The 26,346-nt window shown below is 43.4% G+C and overlaps 1 protein-coding gene across 3 annotated transcripts in view; it reads right to left on the bottom strand.

Moving 5' to 3' along the window:
• The window catches only part of LOC147441521 (uncharacterized), a 107,491-nt gene that overhangs the window by 56,609 nt on the left and 24,536 nt on the right, over positions 1 to 26,346 (bottom strand). For all 3 annotated transcript variants that reach the window (XM_086483134.1, XM_086483133.1, XM_086483132.1), the window contains one exon: positions 3,987 to 4,184. In XM_086483134.1, the coding sequence (XP_086339260.1) occupies positions 3,987 to 4,184 (198 nt within the window). The remainder of the gene's footprint in view (positions 1 to 3,986; positions 4,185 to 26,346) is intronic.

Raw genomic sequence — 26,346 nt, 5'->3', positions numbered from 1 at the left:
GAGCATGTGTCAGGACATCTCAGAGTCAGTTCCAGCTGATTGGCTCACGCCTCTCGAGCCAGTAGCACCCCGGTGGATGGGAGCCTTCACACGACTGGAGGTTCTCATTTCAGTCAGGGCTTGCTCAGAGACTGTCCCAGCCCTGTTCTTCGAGCTTCAAGGTGGGGGACGATTACAGAGAGTTGCATTAGAGGCCCCGCAGGTAGCAATGTTGTTTCCAGAGGATCCAAGTTGTGGGCATCTGTGGGAGGACTTGCGTCATAGACCCTGACCCAGCAGCTCTTGAGACAGGACACTGGAGGCTATGGGCTTGGGAGTGCTGTCCACTGGCACGAGTACAGTGGGACCCTGGTGAGTGGCTTTGGAGGGACCCATTCTCTTCTGCAGACCGCCCAGGAGTCCCTTTCTTTCAGTACACTGTTCGGCTTGGACTTCATATACTTGCAGCACAGAGAGAGGCCCGCCCCGCTGCAGCACGTCATTGGCAGGAGGAGGGTCTCACTGTTGAGTTCTTGGCAGCTTTTTGGCAGAGTCTGTGGGACTCCAGACAACCGAGGCGCGTCACCTTGTTCCAGTGGTTGGTTGCACACAGAGCCACAGCAGCAGGGAGCTGGCTTGTACATAGTGGTCTCTCGGCCGCATGTACAGCCTGTGACCAGTTGGTGGAGAGTCAGCGACACTGTCTTTGGGACTGTCCCTCGGCCCAGCAGGTGTGGCTACAAGTTCTTCGGCTGATGCCTGCCCTCTCCACGGCTCGACAGTACACTTGGGGGGCGGTGGCTTGGTCCACCCTCACGGGCCCGGCACTTCAGTTTGAGCTATCTTCCACCAGCAGGATGATAGTGATACAGGGGGGTCGACCTACACTCCAGCCTACTACAGACCTTACTCCACAGGAGTGGAGCAGTGAGAGAGTGGAGTGTTGGGAGCTCATCAGCGGCCTAGCTCTCTGGTTCATCTGGCGGGCCCGTTGTTTCCGCATCTTTGAGGCTCGCCTTGTACCACCAGCAGAGACTGTTCGTGACTTTTGGCTAGAGCTGATCCATACTCTCAGAGGACAGCTTGAGGGACTACAGGGCAGCTCCGACCGCATGCGGGAGCGCCGCGAGGCTTTCCTTCGTCTCTGGCGCCCTGGGCTGTTTTACTCCATGGTCCAGGGGGTGCTCAGATGGCACTACTGTCCACCTGTGTGGCTTTTCCCTCCTCCCATCTCTTGATTTAGCCCCATTGTATATATGATGTTTTTTCATTGGGAGAGTCTCCCCATCATGTTTGTTGTAGCCCTCCCTTGCAGAGGTGGATGTAGCCCTATGGGCAGCTTTCATTAACTAATAGAAGGATCTTTTTCTCGGAAAAAAAAAAATTCTTTCATCATAGAAAGAATTGAACTGATCCCAATCACCATTGATAAATGCTGGACCATAATCTTTAATTCCAACTCTATGTTCTGCATCGGTCATATCCCATATTGGCTCGAGTTGGTCATCAGTCCATTGGTAGTCGATACATTCTATGGTTACACCTTTGGGTTTTGTGGATGGAGGTTTACCTGCGTTATCAATTAGTTTATTGCGATTTTTGTGGCAACAAGCTAGAGTGTAAAGATCTCTATCATCTTCGTCTCATAAGCCACTTCGTGGCTAGTAATAAAGCTGCTCCGCAGCTTTATGGATTCTATGGTTACACCTTTGGATTTTGTGGATGGAGGTTTACCTGGGTTATCAATTAGTTTGTTGCGATTTTTGTGGCAACAACCAAGAGTGTAAAGATCTCTATCATCTTCGTCTGATAAGCCACTTCGTGATTGGTAATATAGTTACATAAGGAGCTATAAAGATTTTATCTGTGTTAGAGACAATAAAATCTTTTTCTTCGATCATGCAAAACTGGATAGTAAAAGCAGAGGAGAAAGAGTCTAATCTTCCTATGAGTCTTAAGCAATGCCTGCAAAAGGTTTGATCTTGTTACTCAAGGGTTTCCAAATGTTGGCAATCCTTTACTCGCATAGCTCTAGACTTTGTAGGGGCTTTATGCACAATAGCAGAAGAAATGGGCTTTTGTGAACTAATTAAATAATTAGAGGAATTTATACTATCTATATTTATTTGTACACAGCCAAGGTGATCAAAGTGATAACCCTTTTTTAGGGCTTCTGCTTTGTCATGTTGGAGGATCTCAGTAGCATTAAGTTATCTGAGGGAATAGATGCTACTGACCTATTATCTAGATAGACAATGGAGACTCTAAGTTTAAATAATTTTTTATGTTTATATACTTGATCGGGTTTCAGTTCTGGGATTTGCCATTGAGCAGAAGGTTCGGCTTCTTCTACAGCCATAGAGAGGTGTGCAAAAGACTTGGTCACTTTTGACAAAGATCTGTTCAAGAATTCCATTGAATGTTTACCTGAAATTGAGTCGTGTGGTAGGAGTTTATTGCAGGAATTTACTGCGAGAATCTACTGCTGGAATTTACTCGAGGATTTGATGCCTGTGGCGTTACACTCTTAGATGCCTGCGGCGACCGTCGGACCTGCGACCACACGACCTTGCCTCACAACACGATTTCGGAAAACACCAACTTGATTCTTTGGCAGTCGTTGTTGAAAGAGAACAAACACTTTGCTAGCCTTCTTGGTAGTATGAAAGATAACCTTAGCTTAATGATGGCAAGAGATTTATTAGACACTAATTAATGACTGATAAATAACTCTAAAAATGGCTCTGATACTTAAAATACGCACACTATAAAGATTGCAAGCGGAAGGAGTATATTAAGTGGAATTGGACATACAAAGTATAGACAAGGTGTGCAGGGGATCGCTATAGAAGTTGCAAAGTATAGAATTAAAACATAAGGCTATGCCTTTCTTGAGATATCAATATACAAGGCTTACTCTAAGGTATGCTAAGCTTCACACAAGATATTCTAAGGCTTACTCCGAGATAGTTTAAGACTTACTATGAGATAATTTACAATGAGGGGGAGTCTCCCTTTTATAGGAGATTGGATGGCTTCCTTTTCAAGCTTCATGTAATGCGTATTCTACAAAGTGGACATGTGGTCTTCCACTAAAGAAAAAATGGACATGTGTCTTCCACTAAGGTGATCATGTGTATTCCACTGAAGTAGAATCTTCTTGTGTGTTCCATTATGCCTACGCTTTTTTCCAGTCACTATGTGCTGGCACAGCCGTAGCATCGTGGATGACATCAGTGCTTGTGTCTCTGGGAGATAGTGGAGAGGAAATAATATTATTCCACCCGGCCTCTGGGATGAGACGGCTTAGGATGTCAGCGAGGACGTTGCGGGTGCCTTTGATATGTTTATACTTGTAGTCCCATTGGGCAAACGGATGGGCCATATGTATGTATGTATGTATGTATGTATATATATATATATATATATATATATATATATATATATATATATATATATATATATATATATATATATACATATGTATATGTATATGTATATATATATCTATATCTATATCTATATCTATCTATCTATATATATATATATATATATATATATATATATATATAAAAACCCGTGTGTCGCTTTCTTTGAGCTGTGAAACGAAATGTTTCAGAAACCTCGAAACCGCGAAACGTTTCATGTCACACTAATATTATGTATAAATCCATGTAGATATGTATGTATGAATACATATATATATATATGTAAACCCAAATTTTATAAAATTAAATTAAAAATATCGTGTATATTACTATTATGTTGACTAGTACAAGGTCCACAATGCCAGATCTCATTTTTTCCTCGTGCAATATTAGCATTGCAAATGAGATCCCCACAATATAGATGCACACAGCATGCCACTTGCACAAATAGTCTTAGCAAATCTTGTAAGACATCGTTTTTGTGGACTGACATGATAATTATATTTGTAAGACTTTAAAGTTCAAGGCCTCAAACAATCAAGATGAACTGAAGCTAAGTATAGAATCAGAAGCTGATACCTTCCTTATGTTAAGGCACAATGGCTGAGACTCCACACACTCCTGATCGAGAGTAAAAGATGAGTGAGAGGAATGACCACAAACGTCCATAGAACAGTACTCTTTATCATACATCTTCTGCACAAAACTTGCTTCCATTGAGTCCAGGTATGAAGAATGCTTTTCATCCGTCCAGGTTGTTTCTTCAGATTCATCAGCCTACATAACATGGCACCAACTTTTGGGTGAATAAGAAGTCACACAGCGCAAATACTATTATATGCATGCAATCAACACATACTTCCATGGCAATTGACTGATTTCTACTCATACAAAAGTTTTGAGAATTTTTCAAAGCTGATTTGTTTGCTCTCCTTGATGAATGCATGCCCTCCACTTGGATTAGTGTATGAGCACGGAAAGTTAGGTAGAGACAGAACTAGATATTGTCGAATGGCAGATATATATAGTAGAAATGCACAAAGAGGACCGCAGCTCAAGGAAAAACAAATTTAAAGCAGTATCTCAGATGCTTCCCTCCATCATTTCTTAATTAGTCCATCATCACATATATTGCATATGTTTGAGAGATTTTCTTTTTTGATGCAGAAAATGGACCACAGCAGGTCATCAAAAACTTTCCAATGGATGCATGCCCTCCACTTGGACTTGTGTATAAAGGACTGGAAGTTAGGTGGAGATAGAGCTAGATATTGTCCAGTAGAAGAAATATAGTAGAAATGCACAAAGAAGACCAGTTCTCGAGGAAATACTAATTCAAAGCAGCAGTTTAGATGCTTCCTTCCATCTAATTTCTAAAATTATTGCAAATGCTTGAGACATCTTCCTTTTTGAACACATTAACACTGGTGCTCGGAGGCCACGACAGTCAAATACAACTATGAGGCAGTGCTATGGTACTCAATTGCAATGCAAATCATAGGCCAAAGACACACGAGCATTAGACTCTGCTTGAGCACACGACTAAAAATATGCAAACAAGTTTCGATCCGGACAAACAAAACAAATCTACGAGCTTTGGACAATGGAGAGAGAGAGAGACTCACACTTTAATCACGACAAAATCAATGTAAACATAGTAGCATTGGATAGAGAATGTCAAAAAATGATGCCAGGGCTATCCACTTAAAGAGGACTTGTTTTAAGTGCCCGAAAATGATTGGATTGGAACAGACCAATTTGAACACTCAAGAATTGATGGCGGGGCTGTTGTACGAACATTTCGAAAATCGTGCCACCAATCACGGAACTGTACGGAATTTACAAAAATGACTTTTTTTGGCACCGGCTTTTCATATCTAATGTTTTTTTGCCTTGGGGCCTTTATCGCCATAGTCACAGGGGACGCCCATTTTTGGCGTCCTGTCCCCACTTTTCCGTCCCATTTGCCGTCCCACCCTTTTTTTTAACTCTAAAAATCCATTTGAGCCCTGTCCCCCGTCCTCACTCCTCGGGACATGTCCCTTGTGACTATGTTTATCGCTCTAGCATAACAAAGTGTGCAAATTGTAGAGAAAGGACCCCCCCCCCCCCTTCGACAGTTGTACCTTGTTCAAGAGCATTATAAAAGAAATACCAAAAGGGGCACGAGGGTTTTGGGGCTAGTGCACCTCTGTGTCTGTATGTGTGTGTGTGTTCAATTGTGTTTGGAATGCTAAATTGTTCCAGTTCTATTCTTTTCAGTTGGCATGTGTGTAGTGGGAAAAGTGTGTCGTGCCCTCTAGTGTGGGTGCTCCTCAATGCAATATGCATGAAATTTCACTCCAACAGAAAGGAAAACACCACATAGCAATGGAACAAACTAGTCAAGGCACAACAACAGACTCAGAACTCAATGGAACTCCACAAACCATACAGACTCTCACTGGCAGCACACTCAACTCCAAGCATAGGACTCACAGGTACAATGGGGGTGTCGAGGCGCCAATGTGTAGGGAGGGTGCAAATGTGTGGTACTCGACTCAAGACTTAAGACTCAAAGACGCTGGAGAGGGAAATGTGGAACACACCCAACACGCACACAAATGCCTCTCTACAGCTCGGGGCATTCACAGCACCCATGTCCTCTCAGAAACACCTTCAAAAGATACAACACGGGTCCAAGTTCACATTCACGCTGATAAACCACTTTTGGCCTGTACAAAGTAGTGCGTATATGCATGGTCATATGTACAAAAGGATGTAAATACATGCATTTGGGAGCTTTGCAAAGTGGTTTCAAGTGTGAAAAAAGATGCATCATGCACACATTGTGGATAGACAGGTTCGTGTGCTAGCAACAATCGAACACATGTACATGCCCGGATAGGGTATCGGGGCCTTGGATATGGTTCTAGGTGGCTTCATTTGGCTCTAGAGAATATGTTTGAGCTTTCTAGAATGTAAATAATGCAAGCGACAAGTACGGGTACTCTCATCCTGCTCGAGAAGTTTGAGACATGCAGTAACTGTCTATTTACGGTGCCTGATCTGCAGTGATGCGTGCACCGCCCTAGAGGTGGCCAAAAATAGAATGTGGGGATGTGGCAAAGTGCTTTGGGTATTGAGGATCAAGCGTACAAAATTTGGTAAACTTTGGAGTCCGTTTGGGGTTTTCCCCACGAAAAATGCCTGCCTAGGGTCAAAACTAGCCAAAATTGGGCCCAAAAAAATCAAAAAATGGTCAAAAAGGTGTGAAAAGGCTTCAAATTGCCACATCACTCACGGTGCCGTGATGGTCCACACTGAGGGAGGATTTTTGAAGCCAAGTCTTGGCACTTTCACCTCTCTGTGTGGGGAAGGAATCAGGGTTCCTACAGGTGGTCTAGTGCAATCCCGTTGCGTTCGCGTCCTGTTTTCGAGTGTGTAAAGGAGTGAATGAGAGCTTTCTCTCTTCAATTTTACACTTGGGAGAGTCTATGGAAGTTCTGAGGTTTCCATGGATGTGTGTGTGCGAGGAATTGAGGGAAGAAGGTACGGCTTTCTGCAAGACTATGTGACCCTATATCGGTGCCATTAGGGTTGGCGCTACTCCAAAGAGTCCAACAAAGTGGAGTTTGGTGAAGGCTTTGCAATGGTTTGAGAGTGGCCTTTTGTGGCTAGAGTTTTTGAGTTTTTGATGGTTTTTCTTGTATATTTTGGTTACCATCAAGCGTGATTTCAAGTGTTGATTGACTGGACTCACCTTGTAGTGTCTGCGGCCAGGCAAGGGCTTGTAGGTCAAGGCGTTTGGAGTTTGAATTTAGCTTGTGGGTAGTGTTTTTATTGAGCTCTTGAGTGGTGGTGTGTGTGGGTTGGAATTCAAGAAAATTCCTTGTGTGGTGTTGAGTTGTCTGGGTGTGTGAGTGTACGTATGGTGTCTGTTGCTCCATCATCCTTTGGTGATCCCGTTGGGGAGCGAAAATTGCCGGTTGTGCACCCAGAATTTGGATTTTGAGCAATGATGTATGCGCATTTTGGATGTTGAAGGGAATTTCAAGATGGTGGTGCCATTCCAACCATCAATTTTCACAGGTTGCGAGGATGCATACGATTGGCTTGCATCATATGAGTTTGATTTGACATGTTTATGTTGTGGAGTTCCAAGTGAGGCGCAAAAGCTTGCAGGTATCAATCTAGTGGTCAAAGGGAATGCAAGAGATTAGTATGAGGGCTTGTCACAAGATGAGAAGGGCAATTGGGACATGTTTAAGAGATGCTTTTTGAAGCGGTTCAAGAAGGTGATTCCTCACCAAGATGCATGGAAACAGATCACTAGTTTGTTTATGCAAAAGCACGAGTCTATTGCAAAATTTTGGTCAAGATTTGATGACGCTTGGAGAGTTTGGAAAGATGCTCTACATGTCTAAAGAAGAATTTTATTCCGCATTTACAAATAGCCAAAGAATACAGGTATTCACAAGTTTGTTGCAACCAACCCTTAAATTGAAAGTGCAAGAGAAAGAGCCCAAACCCATGTGTGAAGCATTGAAAATAGCGCTATGGAAAGAGAGAAAGTTGTGCGTTGCTACGGACATGAAATTCCCTTTGTCAACACGGTATGGATAGTGTGGATGACCTTTATGTGCACAAGGTCATTGTTGCAGGTGCTCATGCTAGCAAGGATAATAGCTTGGATACAGGTGTGGATGCCCATATGCGCAAAGTCAATGCAAATGAAGTATGTGAAGCAACTTTGGAGACCATGCACATGCCTATGGTGCAAAATGGCAAGGACATAGTAGATGAATGCAAAACTTTGAGCACTAGTGTGGAAAGTAAAGATTATGAGAGTGAAATTGACAAGGATGAGGTAACCTATGATGGTGACACATCTGATGCTTGTGAGAGTTGGTGCGATGATGTATGCAATGATGACATAGAGTCACTAGATCCATTGAAGGATATGGTAGCCTTGCACAAAGAGCAATGTATATTTGGGAAGGGGCTTTACAGCAAACAGGACATGGATGCTTGCTTTGACGATGAGATGGTGGGCTATGGTTGTGGAGTTTCCACATTAAGTGAGGATGACATAGAAGAGGATGATGCTATGATGGTCGATGTGACCTTGGGTCCATGTGCTTTACCAAAGCTGGGGGTTGGGCAACCCTCTAGTGGTTGTGATGCTAGTGGTTGTGATGCAAAGACATTGGGTCATGAAGGTTATATGGATGAGTTCTGTGTGTGCAAGGATTTGATGCTAGAGCCATCTCCAAGGGATGTCCGTGATGATATGCGCCATGCGGTTGTTAAGTATAAACTTCTTGAGGATGGGGTAGACAAGGAGGTTAAAGTGATCTTTTGCTTGCACAATGATTTGGTGGATGCATTTCTGCGGAATAAATGTTTACGCTTTGCTCAAGATGAGTGCTCCGAACTGTGCTCAAGGTTCCTTTTAGTTCTTATGGAAGGTAGAGCCTTCCGTTCTTAATGAGAGAATGCTATGATCACAAACAAAGTGAATGGACACTATGCGTGCAAGTGTATGAGACTGAGAGAAAGAGAGAGAAGAGAGATACGACACCAGAGACGACGTAAAACCCTCCTCCGAAGGCCCCACTCTCGTAGGCGAGAGTGGTCTACTTATTGATTGCACAAAGTGGTACAATGACGATGCAATGGACTCATGCAACCTGGAACTATGTCGGTGACGACAACGGGGACGACGACGACGACTTTAGGGCTGAAATCTGTGGTCTTCTATCTGCTGTCCATAAAAACGCTATGGCTGAAAATCTGGGACTGATTCGGGTGGCTGAAAATGACTGTTTTGGCTGCTTTTTTGAAGGCTGAAATTGGGGTTCTTCTGCATGGATCTAGGGCTGACTTGACTGCTGTCCTTAACTGCTGAAAACACTGACTATCTGCTGCGGGAACTGCTGAAAATAGAAAACGTTGGGCTGCCTGTAGCGTTAGTAAAAACGCTGGCCTATCTGGTACTGTGGCGATGAAGGGACTGAAACGCAAGGGCTAGGGACTGTGGTGATGAACAAAAACGCTAGCTGAATGTGTTGGCGATAAGGCAAAGCTGCAAACGCCAGGTGCTTGTGGGGAGGTGCTGACTATGTCCAAAAACGCTAGGCTGGTGGGATGGAAAACGCCAAGCTTGGGGGTACTGCGGGGTTCTTGCTGAGAAGATGCCTGTTGAGCGGGGAGCTCTTGCTGTCGCTTCTGCCATTGAGTGCTAACTTGGGTTTGCTTATATATTAACTTAGCAAAATTGCCCTACCTACTTTTGTTGGGAAGTCACTTAAAAATAATAAGTGAAAAATGTCAAAAATAGGGAAAGTAGGCTAAATGCACTGGAAAAATCCCCTAACTGATTCTAATGGATTCTGATGGGAGTACTCATGATCATGCTGTGTGCAACCAGAGGATATGCATCTATACCAAGTGACTGGGCATGCACTGTCTACGAATAGACTCACAAAAAGTGCAAGATCACTTCTAAATCTAGACTAACTGAACCCTGTTATATTGTAGCTTGTCCACGGACACATAGGATTGGATGTGTCACGTGACAATTTCATATGCTTCAATATATGTTTAGGCCATATCCCTCTATTTGTGAAGATCGTGATTGGCAGTTAGTAAATCTTGGGGCAAGTTGGCATGATGAGGATTTCATTATGATGTGTTATGTGGCTTTGTATGCGTGTTTCCAGCTTTTCAAGTGGAAAATGTCTTATGTGGAAGAAGAAGATACTCGTGATAGTGTTTTAGAAGAGCATTTTCAATTTTAGAATGGATTTGTGAATGCTTGGGGTAATGGTCTCTTGGGAATAGGAAATGAAGAGCAACTGATGCGCCAGGGAGATTATGTGAAATTTATGATTATCAATGGGATGAGCTCAAGCTATGAGACGCATTTTGAGGTATTTGTGAGTTTGGCTGATTGGAACAAGTATGGTACAACATGCCATGTGCCAACCTTGGAAAAGATTCAAATTATTCTTGGGATCTAGGTGGGCGGTGGAATTTTGGCAAGAAAAAAGATGCTTTTCCGTTTGATAGGGGTGGCTTTGTTGAGCATGTAGTTGGTTCTATACGGATGGATAAGTTTCCCTATGATCCAGGAGGAACTTTGGGGTCACTTTTGTAGTTTTTTTGTCACTGTTTGATGCAAGTGTTGAGCATAAATGCTCAACTTGCGGTTGGGCAATGATGATAAACTACTTTTGGCATGTACAAAGTAGTGCGTATATGCATGGTCATATGTACAAAGGATGTAAATACATGCAAAGTGGTTTCAAGTTGTGTAGCAGACTTGGACACTCCAAGTCAAAAATCAACCGCGACAGCACCAAATAACCACTTCAAAACAATTCATAGATCACAATAGATTTGCACTGGCCCGGTGGAGTTCCGTGCCTAGAGATATTGGCCCCAAAGACTGGCGCCCCTTTCGGTATTTCTTTTTATATTAATCAGTTCAAAGTACAAGAGAGTGGGTCGGGATTCACTCTCAGACTCTGCCTCCAGATACTCTAAGAAGTGAGGTTCTCACCACTAATTTAAAGGTTACAAGGGATGCCCAAAAGCAGAGCCCCAAAAGCTTCAAATAAAAAACAACTGCTCTCTCTCTCTCTCACAGAGAGTCAAAACTTAAAGCAAAAGCATTCTCTCTCTTTCTCATTGCATAGAGAAAAAGCAAGATTTGCGTCGCTCATCATTCTTTTTTTATTATTATTATTATTTTTTTGTAGCCTTTGCGATTTCCGGAAATTAGGGTTTTTGGCAAAAATTAGGGTTTGCAGGAATTTTAGAATTTCTAGCAGAAATTAGGGTTTCTGCTGTCAGTAGCTACATCATCACTTTGTGACATACCCCCCTCTTGAAAGCATTGTAATCGACCGCGATTACGCCTGCAAAACCGACAAAAGCCAGAAACCGTCTTAGCAGACACTGACTGTTAGTACCTACGTACTCTAGCACATGTATAAAATCGACAGTCACATCACACGACATCACAGGACATCACATGACATTCAACATTCATTCGGATCTTAGACCATGATTTATCGGCAATGTAGCTAGCAATCACATCTAGGTCCAATCGGGACCTCATCGATGTCTGATTGACTAACCCCTATTGCAACCATGTCTATTCGAGATCAATCAGACCAAAATGCTGCAGTCATTTCGGCTATAAGTTCTTGCACTCAAAAGAAGTCAAGAACAAATCAGTATCATTATCAGGAATTCCATTTTATAAAATCATCCAGCAGAATGCTGTCAGCTCTCAGTATCCCTGAAGCTCATAGAGACATTAGTGACTTTAGTATCAAAATCGAGGCATCTGTTGACAAGGGAGCGGAGTGACTCCCCTCTTGTGCATCCCACTGCACCAGATCTCCGGCCAAGCTGAATTCTGGGTTCCGTTTGGAGTAGACTATGCTAAACCAAAACATCGAGGTAAAGTTTCACAATCCGAGGAGTATCTACTAGGTCCTCCTCCTCCATCCACTTCGCATCAAATGCAGGAAAGTTCTTGAACTTAACCAAGAATCGCCTTCGGACTTTACCTTTCTTCGTATCGTTATGTGCCAAAATCTGTTCAGGAACAAGGATCTCCTCATTTTCTTTCACTTTGGGTTGCTCATCAGGCTCCCCATCATCAGGCACATCACCCTTAACAGGTTTCAAGAGACTCACATGCAATGCATTGTGAGTCCTCCAAGTATCTGGCAGTTTCAATCGAAAAGAGACATCATTTATCTTTTCAGTTATCTGGAAAGGTCCGTAGTATCGCATACTAAGCTTTGGAAAAAGCCTCTCCTTTCCCTTTTTCTTTCTTAAGCGTGCCTTCGCAAAAGTAAGAGGACCCAATTATCCTCCTTCAGTTTCAAGTCGCGACGATGGCGATCCGTTGCCTCTTTCTGTCGTTCTTGAGACTCCTGCAAAGTCTCACGAACCTTGGCAAAAGCCATATCCAAATCTCGCATATATTCATCCGCTTCAAAGATCTTATCTTTCGTGCTCAAGAAGGGTGGAACCTTCGCAGCACCTTCAACAATCTCAAATGGCGCCTTCCTCGTCGAAGAGTGTATCGTGTTATTGTAGGCAAATTCCACCAAAGGTAAGTTCTTTTCCCATTGAGTCTTTTGATCCGAGATCCAAGACTTCAATAAATCTAAAATTACTGAATTGGCAATCTCAATTGCCCGTCAGTCTGCAAGTGGAACGATGACGAGAACTACAACTGCGTGCCAATGTTCTCCCAAAATGCCTTCCAAAACAAACTCATAAATGTGGGGTCTCTGTCGGAGACAATCAGACATGCCATGTAATCGGAAAATCATTGTGATCATTCTGTGTTCTCGGGAGATCAAAAATGAAATCCATTTCAATATTTTCCTAGGGGCGGGTGGGTATAGGTAAAGGCTGTAACAATCCTTGTGCCTTATGCCTGTCAAACGTGACCTTCTGGCATACTGTGCACAACTCTTTCACATCCTTTTTGAGTCTCGGCCAAAAGAAGTCTCTCTCTACCCCCTTCATGGTGGTAGCAATGCCGCGGTGACCCATAAAAGGTGGACAGTGGCATTCAGTTATAACCTTTTCCCTCAACGGCTGTGTAACGCACAACATAGTCTTTCTCATCAAGCAGCCTTCCCGAAGGGAGTATCGAGCTACTGTCTCCCCATCCCGTATCCGTGTGAAAAATATCTGCAAAATCTGTATCTGTGGCATACCGATCGACCATATCCTCGAAGCTCCTATAATGTATCGCGGAAATAGCCAGAACCAACGGCTTCCGAGACAAAGCATCTGCCACCACATTCTTTTGTCCCTGCACATGGACAATCTGGAAGTAAAACTGTGACAAGATGTTCGCCCACCGCATCTGCTTTTCCGAAAGCTGCTTTTGTGACAAGAAGTAGCGCAAACTCTGATGGTCTGTAGAGACAGTAAAATCCGCTCCGAGTAGGTAGTGCTGTCACTGAGTAAGAGCATGGATCACTGCCAAAAGCTCTTTCTCATATATCTGTGCTGTCATCTCCGGCCTAGAGAACAATCGGCTCTCGTAAGCAATGACATGGCCTTCTTGCAGCAAGACCGCACCCAAACTACGACCACAAGCATCACAATATACTTCAAATGACTTTTGCAAGTCCGGCAAAGTCAAAACTGGCCCCGTAGTCAATTTCTCTTTCAATGTCTGAAAGGCAGTCACTTCTGTGGATCCCCACGAGAAAGGTACTCCTTTCAGTGTCAAGGTATGCAAAGGGGAAGCAACCTCTGCAAACTTTCGTATGAACCGCCTGTAGTACGAACACAGTCCCAAGAAGCTTCTAACTTCATGGACATTCCTCAAATCGGGCAAATCACGGATAGTCTCTATCTTGGCCCGGTCCATTTGCACTCCAACTGCTGACACAATGTGTCCCAAAAAAGTGTATCTCTGATAGGAAAAATTCGTTTTTCTTTGCATTAATCACTAACGTGTGATCTCGTAATGCCTGAAAGACTTGAAGCAAATGATCTCTGTGTTCTGCCTCATTCTTGGAGAAAACAATGATGTCGTCAAAGAAAGTGCCAACAAATAGCATGTACTCTCGAAAAATCTTGTCCATCATCCGGTTAAATGTCGCAGGAGCATTGGTTAAGCCAAAAGGCATCACCAAAAACTCAAATAACCCAAAAGTCGTCCGAAAAGGTGTCTTGTAGACATCTCCTGGCGCTATCCTGATCTGATGATATCCACTCTTCAAGTCAATCCTGCTAAAGCACGAGGATCCCTGTAACCTGTCGAGTATATCATCGATCCTAGGAATCGGAAATCTGTTCTTGATGGTGATTTCGTTGAGAGTGCTATAATCGATGCACATTCTCCAAGATCCGTCTTTCTTCAAAACCAACAACACTGGAGAGCAATACGGTGAAGTACTAGGCTGGACAAGACCCTTTTCCAAGAGGTCTTTCACTGGGTTCATAATCTTTTCATTCTATACTCGGCTCACACAGTAAGGTGGCCGATTCGGTGGCATGCTTCCAAGTATCAAATCAATGGTTTGATCTTCAGGCCCTTTGAAAAGCAATCGGCATGAGTGTGGAGAAAAATCTTGGCGTTCTTTTGATCAGGTCAAAACATATTCAACCTTTATCCATCGTTCAGTTCTCTCCCCAAAAGAATGAGTAAGAAAACTGAAGTTCATCAAGTACAATGTCTAAGCCCTTCATTTATCAAAGTCGCTTTCTCGGCCCGATAGTCAACCACGGTGTAGTTCTTGTGGTACCAAAGGATCCTGAGTAGAATGTCACTCGCGTGCCCTGAACACCCCTGTCATTGCAAACGAAGTTTGCCAATGCTCGGTGTAATGGCAACATCCCATCCGGGTGCCAGTCGAACTACCTCCGCCTGTGGCGTCAGTCTGTCGGGCGTAACTCCAAATCGAGCCGCCACTTCCAAGTGAAAAGAAGTTGGCCTTGGCTCCTTCAAAAGAGCTTCCTGATCCTTCACTTTGCCCCAAAAGCGGCAAAGTTTGTACTTTCATTCATTAGATTCGGTGCAGGTCCCACGCCATGTGGTACCAGTTCTACTTTTCTATCTGCCTTTTCTGCCACATTCCTCAGCTGCTCTCGAACTCTCAGGCCAGTCGTCTTCTTTATCATTCTGTTCTTTCTGTGCCTTTTTAGGGCACTTCGCGGAGATATGTCCATGTTCCCCGCATCCAAAGCACTTCCCCTCTCTGATGAAGCGAGTCTCTCCTCAGGAGTAAGCTTGGGTCGTGCATCCTTTTTCTCTGGGTTGCTCTTTTTCTTTCTACTTTCATTCCCAGAAGTCAGTTCGGCCCGTTGTGTCATGGCCTTATCTGTGGGGTAGGTCAAACTGCGAGAGTGAATGGCAAAGCCCCGCTTCGCATGACTCATCAACTCCTAAATAGAAGCTGACTTCTATTCCAAGCAGTGATCTTGGATCTCTGTAGGTAGACCCAAGGTAAACCGCTCAATCTGTTCTCTGAACGAGATCTTCTTGAATGAAGAGGCGGGTAGAAAAGAGCTCCAGAATCTTTCACAGTAAGCATTGATTGTATCTTTCTTGGTCATCCGAAGATGGTTCCAAGCAGCTCGTATATCTCATTCATATTCTTGCATCAACCAAGAAGAAATAAAAAGCTTCTTAAATTTCAGCCATTTAATTGGCGCAGTCTTGTTTAAAAGAAGCGTAGACCACCAAGTACGAGCATTCCTCTTAAAGTAAGAGGCAGCTCTCCGAATCTTGGAGTGCTCTAAATAGCGTCCTCCCGCGAAAGCGATGTCAAACTATTGTATAAAAGACAAAGCCTTCGAAGCATCTGAGTATCTTGAAAAAGTATCAAACTTGATCGAGTGGCCACCTTCCTTAAACTCTCGGACTTTCTTGCTTTTATCTTCGAGAAAGTCATACTGGTTAGCTTTGTAAAAAAAATTCTTCTTGTTCGCATAAAAGTTTCCGTCATCGGAATCTGAGCTGTCTGTAGACGAGTCCTCAGTAGAACTGTCAGTCTCTGGGCGAGATGTAGCCTTCTTTGCCTTTTTCTTGCCCTTTCCGAAGCTTTGTTTCTTGCTTCGCCTTTTGCTTTTTCTGTCTTCTTCGCTCGAGTCTGAAGAGCTAGAAGAACTGTCAAAAAAAGAAGAAGAAGAAGAACTGGGTACTCCTTCAAATCGAACACGCTTCTTCTGTTTCTTTGCCTTGTCAAATGTCGACCGACGACCCAAATATCCCGGGAAGTCAGTGCTTTTCTTCTGCTTTTTGCCGTGCTTTTTGTCTTTCTTTTGCACGTCGAAAAGCTGAGAAATCCGTGCATCAACCACGTTCTCCAGTTCCTTCTCCGTATATTTCTTCGAAGCAGAAGGTTTCTTGAGAGCGGGTTTCGGGAGTGGTGTTGTGGTTCTCTGCCACTCCGTCTGTACCTCTTCTAGAGAGGTCTGGTTCATATATTTTGCCATCTTCGGGTCCTTGGCAAAATTGAGCATCATCTTCGTTGCATCGCCAATCAATTGACGACGCTCCATCTCTTGTCTCTCCGCCTCAGTACGCCGAGGCGGGCCATACTCTCTGCCTGAATCTTCGTTGTGATCCCAGCCCGCATCTCCGGATGTAGAGGGAGTCGACTGATCATTGCCAGAAGCCTAGGTGCTGGGGAAAAAAAATTTGGGGATCGGATTTCCCGTAGAAGAGAAATCGGCCGTGCTCTGATACCACTGTAACAGATTTGGACACTCCAAGTCAAAAATCAACCGCGACAGCACCAAATAACCACTTCAAAACAATTCACAGATCACAATAGATTTGCACTGGCCCGGCGGAGTTGCGTGCCTAGAGACATTGGCCCCAAAGACTGGCGCCCCTTTCGGTATTTCTTTTTATATTAATGAGTTCAAAGTACAAGAGAATGGGTCCGGATTCACTCTCAGACTCTGCGTCCAAATGCTCTGAGAAGTGAGGCCCTTACCACTAATTTAAAGGTTACAAGGGATGCCCAAAAGCAGAGCCCCAAAAGCTTCAAATCAAAAACAACTGCTCTCTCTCTCTCTCACAGAGAGTCAAAACTTGAAAGCAAAAGCATTCTCTCTCTCTTTCTCGTTGCATAGAGAAAAAGCAAGATTTGCGTCGCTCATCATTCTTTAAAACAATATATATTTATTTATTTATTTATTTTATTTTTTTTTAAGCCTCCGTGATTTCCGGAAATTAGGGTTTTTGGCAAAAATTAGGGTTTGCAAGAATTTTAGGGTTTTGGCATAAATTAGGGTTTCTGTTGTCCGTAGCCACGTCGTCACTTTGTGACAAGTTGGATAGGGTATCGAGGCCTTGGATATGGTTCTAGGTGGCTTATTTTGGCTCTAGAGAAAGTGTTTGAGCTTTTTAGGATGTAAATAATGCAAGCGACAAGTATGGGTACTCTCATCCCGCTCGAGAAGTTTGGGAAACGCAATAACTGTCTATTTACGGTGCCTGATCTGCAGTGATGCGTGCACCGCCCTAGAAGTGGTTAAAAATAGAATGTGGGGATGTGGCAAAGTGCTTTGGGTATTGAGGATCAAGCGTACAAAATTTGGTGAATTTTGGAGTCCGTTTGGGGTTTTTCCCGCAAAAAATGCCCGCCTGGGATCAAAACTAGCCAAAATTGGACCCAAAAAAGTCAAAAAATGGTCAAAAAAGGTGTGAAAAGGCTTCAAATTGCCACATCACTCACGGTGCCGTGATGGTCACAGTTGAGGGAGGATTTTTAAAGCCAAGTCTTGGCACTTTCACCTCTCTGTGTGGGGAAGGAATCAGGGTTCCTACAGGCGGTCTAGTGCAGTCCCGTTGCGTTTGCGTCCTGTTTTCGAGTGTGTGAAGGAGTGAATGAGAGCCTTCTCTATTCAATTTTGCACTTGGGAGAGTCTATGGAAGTTCTAAGGTTTCCATGGATGTGTGTGTGCGAGGAATTGAGGGAAGAAGGTGCGTCTTTCTGCAAAACTATGTGACCCTGTATCGGTGCCATTAGGGTTGGCGCTACTCCAAAGAGTCCAACAGAGTGGAGTTTGGTGAAGGCTTTGCAATGGTTTGAGAGTTTTCCTTTTGTGGCTGGTTTTTTTGAGTTTTTGATGGTTTTTCTTGTATATTTTGGTTACCAACAAGCGTGATTTCAAGTGTTGATTGACTCGACTCACCTTGTAGTGTCTGTGGCCAGGCAAGGACTTGTAGGTCGAGGCGTTTGGAGTTTGAATTGAGCTTGTGGGTAGTGTTTTTATTGAGCTCTTGAGTGGTGGTGTATGTGGGTTGGAATTCAAGCTTGAGTTGTCTGGGTGTGGGAGTGTACGCATGGTGCCTTTTGCTCCATCAACGCGTCCAGGTTCAATGTGAACCTGGACCAAGTATAAAAATGTCCAAAAGGGGTTATTTAGGCTTTTAACCCAACAGCCTCCCACTTAAAGGCATAAATGACGCCTTTAAGTCAACCAACTCTCACCAGCTGTATGCAATGCTCATGTTGAGCTTTAGCAAGACTCTTGGTGAGAACATGTGCAGGGGTATCCTGTGTATTGATCTTAGTCAAGGTGACTAAACCATCCTCCAATACCTGACGTATGAAGTGGTACCGCATATCTATGTGTTTGGTATGCGCATGAAACATGGCATTTTTGGCTAAATAAACAGTACTCTGGCTATCACATCGCAAAACTGGAGTATGAGCAAGCATGCCAAGTTCTTTTGCAAGTCTGCCCAACCAAATGGCCTCTTTTGAAGCCTTTGTGGCTGAAATGTATTCAGTCTCAATAGTACTCAGTGCCACAATTTTCTGCAACCGAGAACACCAGGAGACTACACCACTAGCAATAGCAAATACATATCCACTGGTAGATTTCCTGGTATCTATGTCACCTGCCATGTCTGCATCACAATATCCCTACAACTTTAAGTCACTTTTGCCATAACAAATAAACTGTGATTGTGTACCTTGCAAATATCTCAAAATACAATTGACAGCTTTCCAATGCGCTTTGCCAGGATTCGACATGTATCGACTAACAACTCTCACTGCATAAGCAATGTCGGGACGAGTGGCAACCATAGCATACATAAGAGAACCACAAGCTAATGCATAAGGGATTCCCTTCATTGCTTTCAATGCCACCTCATCCTTTGGGCAATCTGCTTTGCTAAGCTTGGTGTATGGAGGTAAAGGTACTCCAAGAGAGTAAGATGTAGCGGATGTGAATGTTGAACTTTGCTCAAGATGAGTGCTCCGAACTGTGCTCAAGGTTCCTTTTACTTACGGAAGGGAGAGCCTTCCGTTCCTGTAGTGAGAGAGTGCAAATGATCACAAACAAAGTGGTAAACACTGTGAATGAAAGTGCTGAGACTGAGAAATAGAGAGAGAAGAATACGACACCAAAAAGTTGTCAAACCCTCCTCCGAAGGCCCCACTCTCTATGGCGAGAGCGGTCTACTATTGATTGCACAAATCTCTACAATACGATGGACTTGCCGACGACGTCGACGACGATTAGGACGGCGTCGAGACGGGCTGAAATCTGCAAATCTTGTATCTGCTGAATTCTGACTCTACGTCGGTGACGACGATGCGACGACGATGCGCTGAAAACGCAGATGCTGAAATCTGCATATAGCGGGCTGCCCGACAGGGATCTGCTGCGAGAAGGTGAGATCTGCGAGGTTTGGGACTTGATCTGTGGTGTCTAGATGCTGAAAACTGAAAACGCTGATACAAAGGCTAAATCTCTCGTGGAGAATCCATTCTTAAGCAATTTTGCCTCATTGAACACTACATCTCGCCTGCAAATTACCTTTCTAAATTGTGGTAACCATACTCGATAGCCCATTTCACCTTCTTCCCCATAACCTAGGAAGACTCCTTCAATGGACTTTATATCAAGCTTTGTTCTCAAGTCATTGCGTACACGATCAAAAGCTTCGCAACCAAATACTCTCAAATGATCATAAGAGGCAAGTTTGCCAGACCAAACCTCCTCTGGAATGTCACTTTTCAGTGTACTATTCGGAGAGCGATTGCAAGTATGTACTGCAGCTTTTAATGCCTCTCCCCAAAACTCTTGGGAAAGATTAGCGATGGACAACATGCAATGCACTCTCTCACATAAAGTACGGCTGTACCTCTCAGTCACACCATTCGAAGATGGATTACAAGGGGCTGTCAACTCTCTTTTGATCCCATTATCATCACAAAAACACTGAAATTCAACAAATACATATTCTCCTCCATTGTCCAACCTAAGACATTTACGCTTAGCACTCTTTTGAGTAGTGACAAAAGCATGAAACTTCTTAAAAGCATTAAAAGTCTCACTCTTACTTTTCAACAAATGCACCCATCCTTTCCTAGTACAGTCATCAATGAATGTAGCAAAATACAATGCACCACCAAAAGACTTAACAGGCATAGTGCATACATTGGAGCAAATAAGATCAAGAATTAGCTTTGCGAGAGACACTAGAGTAATAAGAAGATTTCTTTTGCTTTCCATAAAGACAATCGTTACAAAAATCCAAGTTTTTACCTTTTCATCAACCCTCTTCAAAGAGGAAAGTACATCAATACCCCTTTGGCTCATCTGCCAAGTCTCTTATGCCACAATTCCGTATGTGAAGCAACTTCAGCAACAGCAAGAAACTTGTCAGGCAAAGCTTTACATCGAAGATAGTACAAAGTATCTCTATTAGGTCCTTTTGCAACAAGCATAGAGCCCTTAAGCAACTTCTATGAACCCCAGCAAAGATGGTAGTAAAACCATGTGCATCTAGCTAGCCAACTGATAGCAAACTTTTCTTAATGTCTGGTATAAACCAGACATCATTCAATACAAGCTCTTGACCATTGTTAAGAGCCAAACGCATGGTACCCATTCCCTCAATATTGCAATCAAAATTATCACCAAGGTGCACCTTGCCATAATTGCCTGCAGCATATGTAGGAAAACACTCCAAAGATGGAGTCACATGGAAAGAAGCACTAGAATCTACTATCCAAGACTGGGATAGACTATCATTAGCACTTAGCAATACATCAATGACATCTTTCTTTGAGATAAGCATGTATTTTGCATTAGCTATCACCAAATCTGAGGGGCATAAAGCCGCAATCAAAATTTCCTCAATGTCTGACAACTCCTCAATGACCACACTAGAGCATACATTTGCATTTTCAATATCCTTGGAGGAATCACCTGCTGATTTTTCCCCTTTCTTATCATCTTTCTTCTTCCTATCCTGCTCTTTCTTGAAATACCTGCAATCGGGTTTCTTGTGACCCTTTCTGCCACATTGATAACAAGTGACATCTTTATCCTTTGTCTTGCTCTTACTTCTATTTTGAGTCATGTTGCCCGCATCACGCTTTCATCACGCTTTTGATTTCTACCTCTTGCATTGTAGGCAGAACTGCCACCTTCCCCACTAGACTTGCGTCTAATCTCTTCATTGAGAATAGACCCTCTCACACCGTCAAACCTGAGGCTGGAACTGTTACTCTAGGAAACAACCAATGTTTCCCAAGTATCTGGCAACGTCATAAGCAAGAAAATAGCTTTGAGCTTATCATCAAATTGTTGAAGCCCACTGTCTTGCAACTAACTCAACACACCTGTAAAAGCACTCAAATGCTCAGAAATTGACTTCGAGTCATCAAGCTGCATATTCACCAACTTTCACATCAAATGCACTTGGTTCACACGCATGGTGTTCTCATAAGTGGACTTTAGCTTTTTCCATATTGCATAAGCAAAGTCCAACGTCAGAATGTCATCATTGATAGCCATTTTGATGTAGGCCATGGCCTTCTTATTCAACCTGGTCCACACTAAGTCAGACAAACCTTACGACTTATTCTCTTCCAATGCATCTTCACAATCCTTTGAGAAAAGGATACCTTGCATGCGTTCTTGCCAAAGGTCAAAGCCTTGACCATCGAATCGCTTGATTTCCATCAAACATTTAGTGTCAGATACGGAAGAGGTAGCAACCATCTTAACTCAACCACAAGTGTGTATACAAGAGATATGCAATAGGCTGAAAATTTCGACAAATAAGAGCAGCCACAAGACTTTGCATACAATTGACCACATTTTTTTTACATGAAACTGTCCAAATTTAAATTTCCAACTGAATATGCGATTTAAATCACCTATACTCAACTTTTCACTCAAATCCTCACACAAAACATCAAGACACGTGATTCCATAAATTTGGTACACCTGGATATTGCTGTTTTAACCTGTAAATCATTTGTTTTGACCTAAAAGCAGTCTGTTTTGGACTGTTTTGACAGTTATGGTGACCTTCTTGACCCCGGAAGCAAGGGACTTCGCAATGGAAACGAAAATGGTTGCAGGAAAGCAATATAGCTTGCTATCCAGCAGCCTGCGCAGGGCCTGTTTCGGACCCTAGGGATCTCATACCAGTTGAAAGCGCGAAGCAGAGGCTACCGGAAGATGCGCGAGGTGAAGGAGTGAAAGATTGGGTCGGGTAGAGCCAGGCGCAGGTGTAGCAAGAGGGTAGCGCTAGAGACCGAAATCACACAGCGAGAGAGAGAGAGAGAGAGAGAGAGAGAGAGAGAGAGAGAGAGGGCTCGTACGATTTTGGGAAAAACTCACTTGTGAGTTTGTGGGTTTTCCCACTTTATTTTAAGTGACTTTAAAAAACGTGTGCAGGTTCAATGTGAACCTGGACAAAGTATAAAAATGTACAAAAGGGATTATTTAGGCTTTTAACCCAGCAAAGCATCTGACATCGTCTCTCGAGCAACTGCTCTAGATTTCAACCTGGCATAACTTGCCGTGTTAGGAAATAAGACGTAGCTAAATAGATAATTGAGTAGATTACTTAATGGAGAGAGACAAATTTATATACACGAGATTATAGTGTATAGAGAGAGAGAGAGAGTACACACGATATACGTGGTTCACCCAATGTGGGCTACGTCCACGGGAAAGCAGCCACTCAATGGCTTTGGTACTTCAAAACAAGAAGTAGTTTACAAAGGGATTATACCCTTAATGGAGCTCCCGCCTTGCTTCACTCTCACCACCTCACACTCACCTTGTTGCATCAACTTCACACTATGAAATGTGTGTAGAAATGGCCTCCTTTTATAGGCCAAAAGGGCTGCCCTCTCTTATGAGAGACAGCCATGTGTAGCCGCCCTTGTGCGAATAAGTCCAAATCGGACCCTCCAATCCGCCCATGTGTGGCCGCCTTTGAGAAGACAAGTCCGCTTTTGAATTCGGCCACCGGCCATTGAATTCGGCCACCGGCCACCGGCCATTGACTTCCGACCACCGGCCACCGGCCATTGACTTCCGACCACCGGCCATTGGCCATTGACTACCGGCCACCGGCCAACCGACCGGTTGTTTTCCGACCACTTTCCGACCGCCGTCCGGCCATAATATTCCGGCGAAAAGGAATATTCCGGCGAAAAAAAGTCTCGGGGGCCTCCGCCCCCGAGGCCTTTAAAGTTGCCCCTGATTCTTGTCCGTGAAAATTTTGGTTTCCGGTGAGTGATTTTCCTTCACGCACGATGGCTTCTCCTCATAATGGGGGCCTTACAAATGTGCGCTTTTACCACAGAAAATTACAAGGGTAAATCAGGCTCCATACTTAACAATCTCCCACTTGGAGACTGATCTCCAAACCAAACCTGTGACTGCTTTCCATTCTGGCTTTTTATCCTTGAATGCCGATTGAAGATGAGCAAAAGCTCAACTTCTCCTTGTTGACCACCTTTGTAAACATGTCTGCAGGATTTTCACTTGTATGCACCTTTCCTAGCTTTAGTTGTCCCTCTTCCAAAAGAGTGCGTATGAAGTGATATCTCACCCCAATGTGCTTTGTCCTTGAATGAAAGGCTGAGTTCTTCGCAAGATGGATAGCGCTTTGGCTATCACTGTACAAGACACAATTGTCTTGTTTGAATCCAAGCTCTTCTAAGAATCTGTGAAGCCACAGAATTTCTTTGCTTGCCTCCGTCATTGCTACATACTCTGCTTCCGTGGTAGAAAGTGAAACCACTTTCTGCAGCTTTGAAGCACAGCTTACTGCTGTGCCTCCAACCGTGAACACATAGCCAGTAGTGCTCCTTCGAGTATCTTTGTCACCTGCCATATCTGCATCAGCATACCCTTCTAGAAAAATATCAGCTCCTCCAAAATACAAAGCATTTGTTGTTGTCCCTTTTAGATACCTAAGTATCCACTTCACAGCTTGCCAATGCTCTTTACCTGGGTTGTCCATGAACCTACTCACAACTCCCACTGCATGTGCAATGTCTGGCCTTGTCCAGACCATAGCATACATTAGAGAACCTACCGCTGCATCATATGGAACTTTAGACATATAGGCTATCTCCTCTTGTGTCTTTGGACACATATCCTTCGTTAGTTTAAAATGACCAACCAAAGGTGTAGAAACTGGTTTTGCATTTTGCATTGCAAACCTTTCTAGTACCTTCTTGATGTAATCTTCTTGAGATAGCTTTATTGTCTTCTTCGTCCTGTCCCTTGATATTTTCATACCAAGTATCCTCTTTGCAGCACCTAAATCTTTCATTGAAAAAGATTTGGACAGCTCCTCTTTTAGGTCTTTGATGTCCTGCATGTTAGCACTTGCAATCAACATGTCATCAACATACAACATTAGGATGATGAATTTCCCATCTCCCAAATTCTTCGTGTAGACGCAGTGATCCGAGTTGCATCTTGTGAATCCATGATCCAACATCCATCGATCAAACTTCAAGTACCATTGTTTTGATGCTTGCTTTAAACCATACAAGCTCTTCTTTAATCTGCAAACCATTTTCTCCTTACCTTTTACTTCATACCCCTTTGGTTGAAGCATGTAGATTTCCTCCTCTAAGTCACCGTGAGGGAATGCCGTATTTACATCCATTTGCTCGAGATTTAGATCATGAGCAGCCACAAGGCTTAAGACAAGCCTAATTGAGTTCATTTTTACAACAGGAGAAAATATTTCATTGAAGTCAATACCTTTCTTTTGAGAAAAACCTTTTACCACAAGCCTAAACTTGTACCTTTTCTTCCCACCTTCTTCCTTTATCTTGTACACCCATTTGTTTTGAAGTGCCCGCTTACCTTTAGGCAACTCAACCAACTCCCATGTTTGGTTCTGATGTAGTGAGTCATCTCCACTTGCATGCTCTTCGTCCATTCTTCTTTGGATTCATGTTGCATAGCTTCTTCATATGATTCCGGCTCTCCAGAATCTGAGATCAAGAGATTGTTGAAGGAAGGAACAAACCTTTCTGGAGGTCTACTTGCTCTTGTAGATCTTCGGAGAATAGGTTGAGGCTCCTCATTTGGTTGATGTTGTTGCACATTGTCACCGTTTGCAGTCCTTGAGTCTTCACCGTCCTCAAGCTCCATGTACTCATCACCTGTTTCTTTTGTTTTTTTTTCTTTCCAAGTAATCTTTGTACATATTTTGTTCATTAAAAATTACATCCCTACTCCTTAAGATTTTACCGTCTTCAGGATTCCATAGGCGATACCCAAAGTCTCCTTCTCCATAGCCAATGAAGAAACACTTTTTGGACTTTGCATCTAACTTTGATCTTAGGCTTCTATCTATGTGCATGAAAGCCTCACACCCAAACACTTTGAGAAATGCATAATTCACCGGTTTACCTGTCCATGCCTCTTCTGGAACTCCCCCATCCAATGCCGTTGAGGGTGACCGATTGATTAAGTACACAGACGTACTTACAGCTTCCGCCCAAAGTTCAAGCGGTAGGCCTGCATGTAGCCGCATGCTTCGTGCTCGTTCCATGATTGTCCTGTTCATCCTTTCCGAAATCCCATTTTGTTGAGGTGTCCTTGGGGTTGTCCTTTGCCTCCGAATTCCATTGCTAGCACAAAAGCTTTCAAAAGCTTGGCTGCAATATTCACCTCCATTGTCGGATTTGAGGCATTTAACCTTGGTACCTGTTTCATTCTCCACAAAGGCTTTCCACCTTTGAAATATGGAAAATACATCGGATTTATTCTTCATGACATAAACCCATGTTTTTCTAGTCGCATCGTCTATGAATGTTACATAGTACAATGAGCCACCAAGTGATGGTGTACTTGCAGGACCCCAAACATCAGAATGAACCAACTCAAGTTTTTTATTTTTTCTTTCATTTCCTGATTTTTGAAATTTTACCCTCTTTTGTTTACCATAAACACAATCTTCACAGAACTCTAAGTCCACTTCTTTCAAACCTGGTAGAAGCTTCTTTGTTTGAAGGATTTGCATTCCTTTGGCACTCATATGCCCAAGTCGGTAGTGCCACACCGCACTGTCAACTTCTGTAGTTGCTGCACAAGCTGAAGGTTGCGTGCTAACAGCACACAAGTAAAGTGTACTGACTTTTTCACCCTTGGCAAC

The sequence above is a fragment of the Adiantum capillus-veneris genome, chromosome 15 (assembly GCF_014529385.1).
Source record: "Adiantum capillus-veneris isolate H3 chromosome 15, ASM1452938v2, whole genome shotgun sequence".
Taxonomy (NCBI): Eukaryota; Viridiplantae; Streptophyta; class Polypodiopsida; order Polypodiales; family Pteridaceae; genus Adiantum; species Adiantum capillus-veneris.
This window is presented reverse-complemented; position numbering and strand designations above follow the sequence as displayed.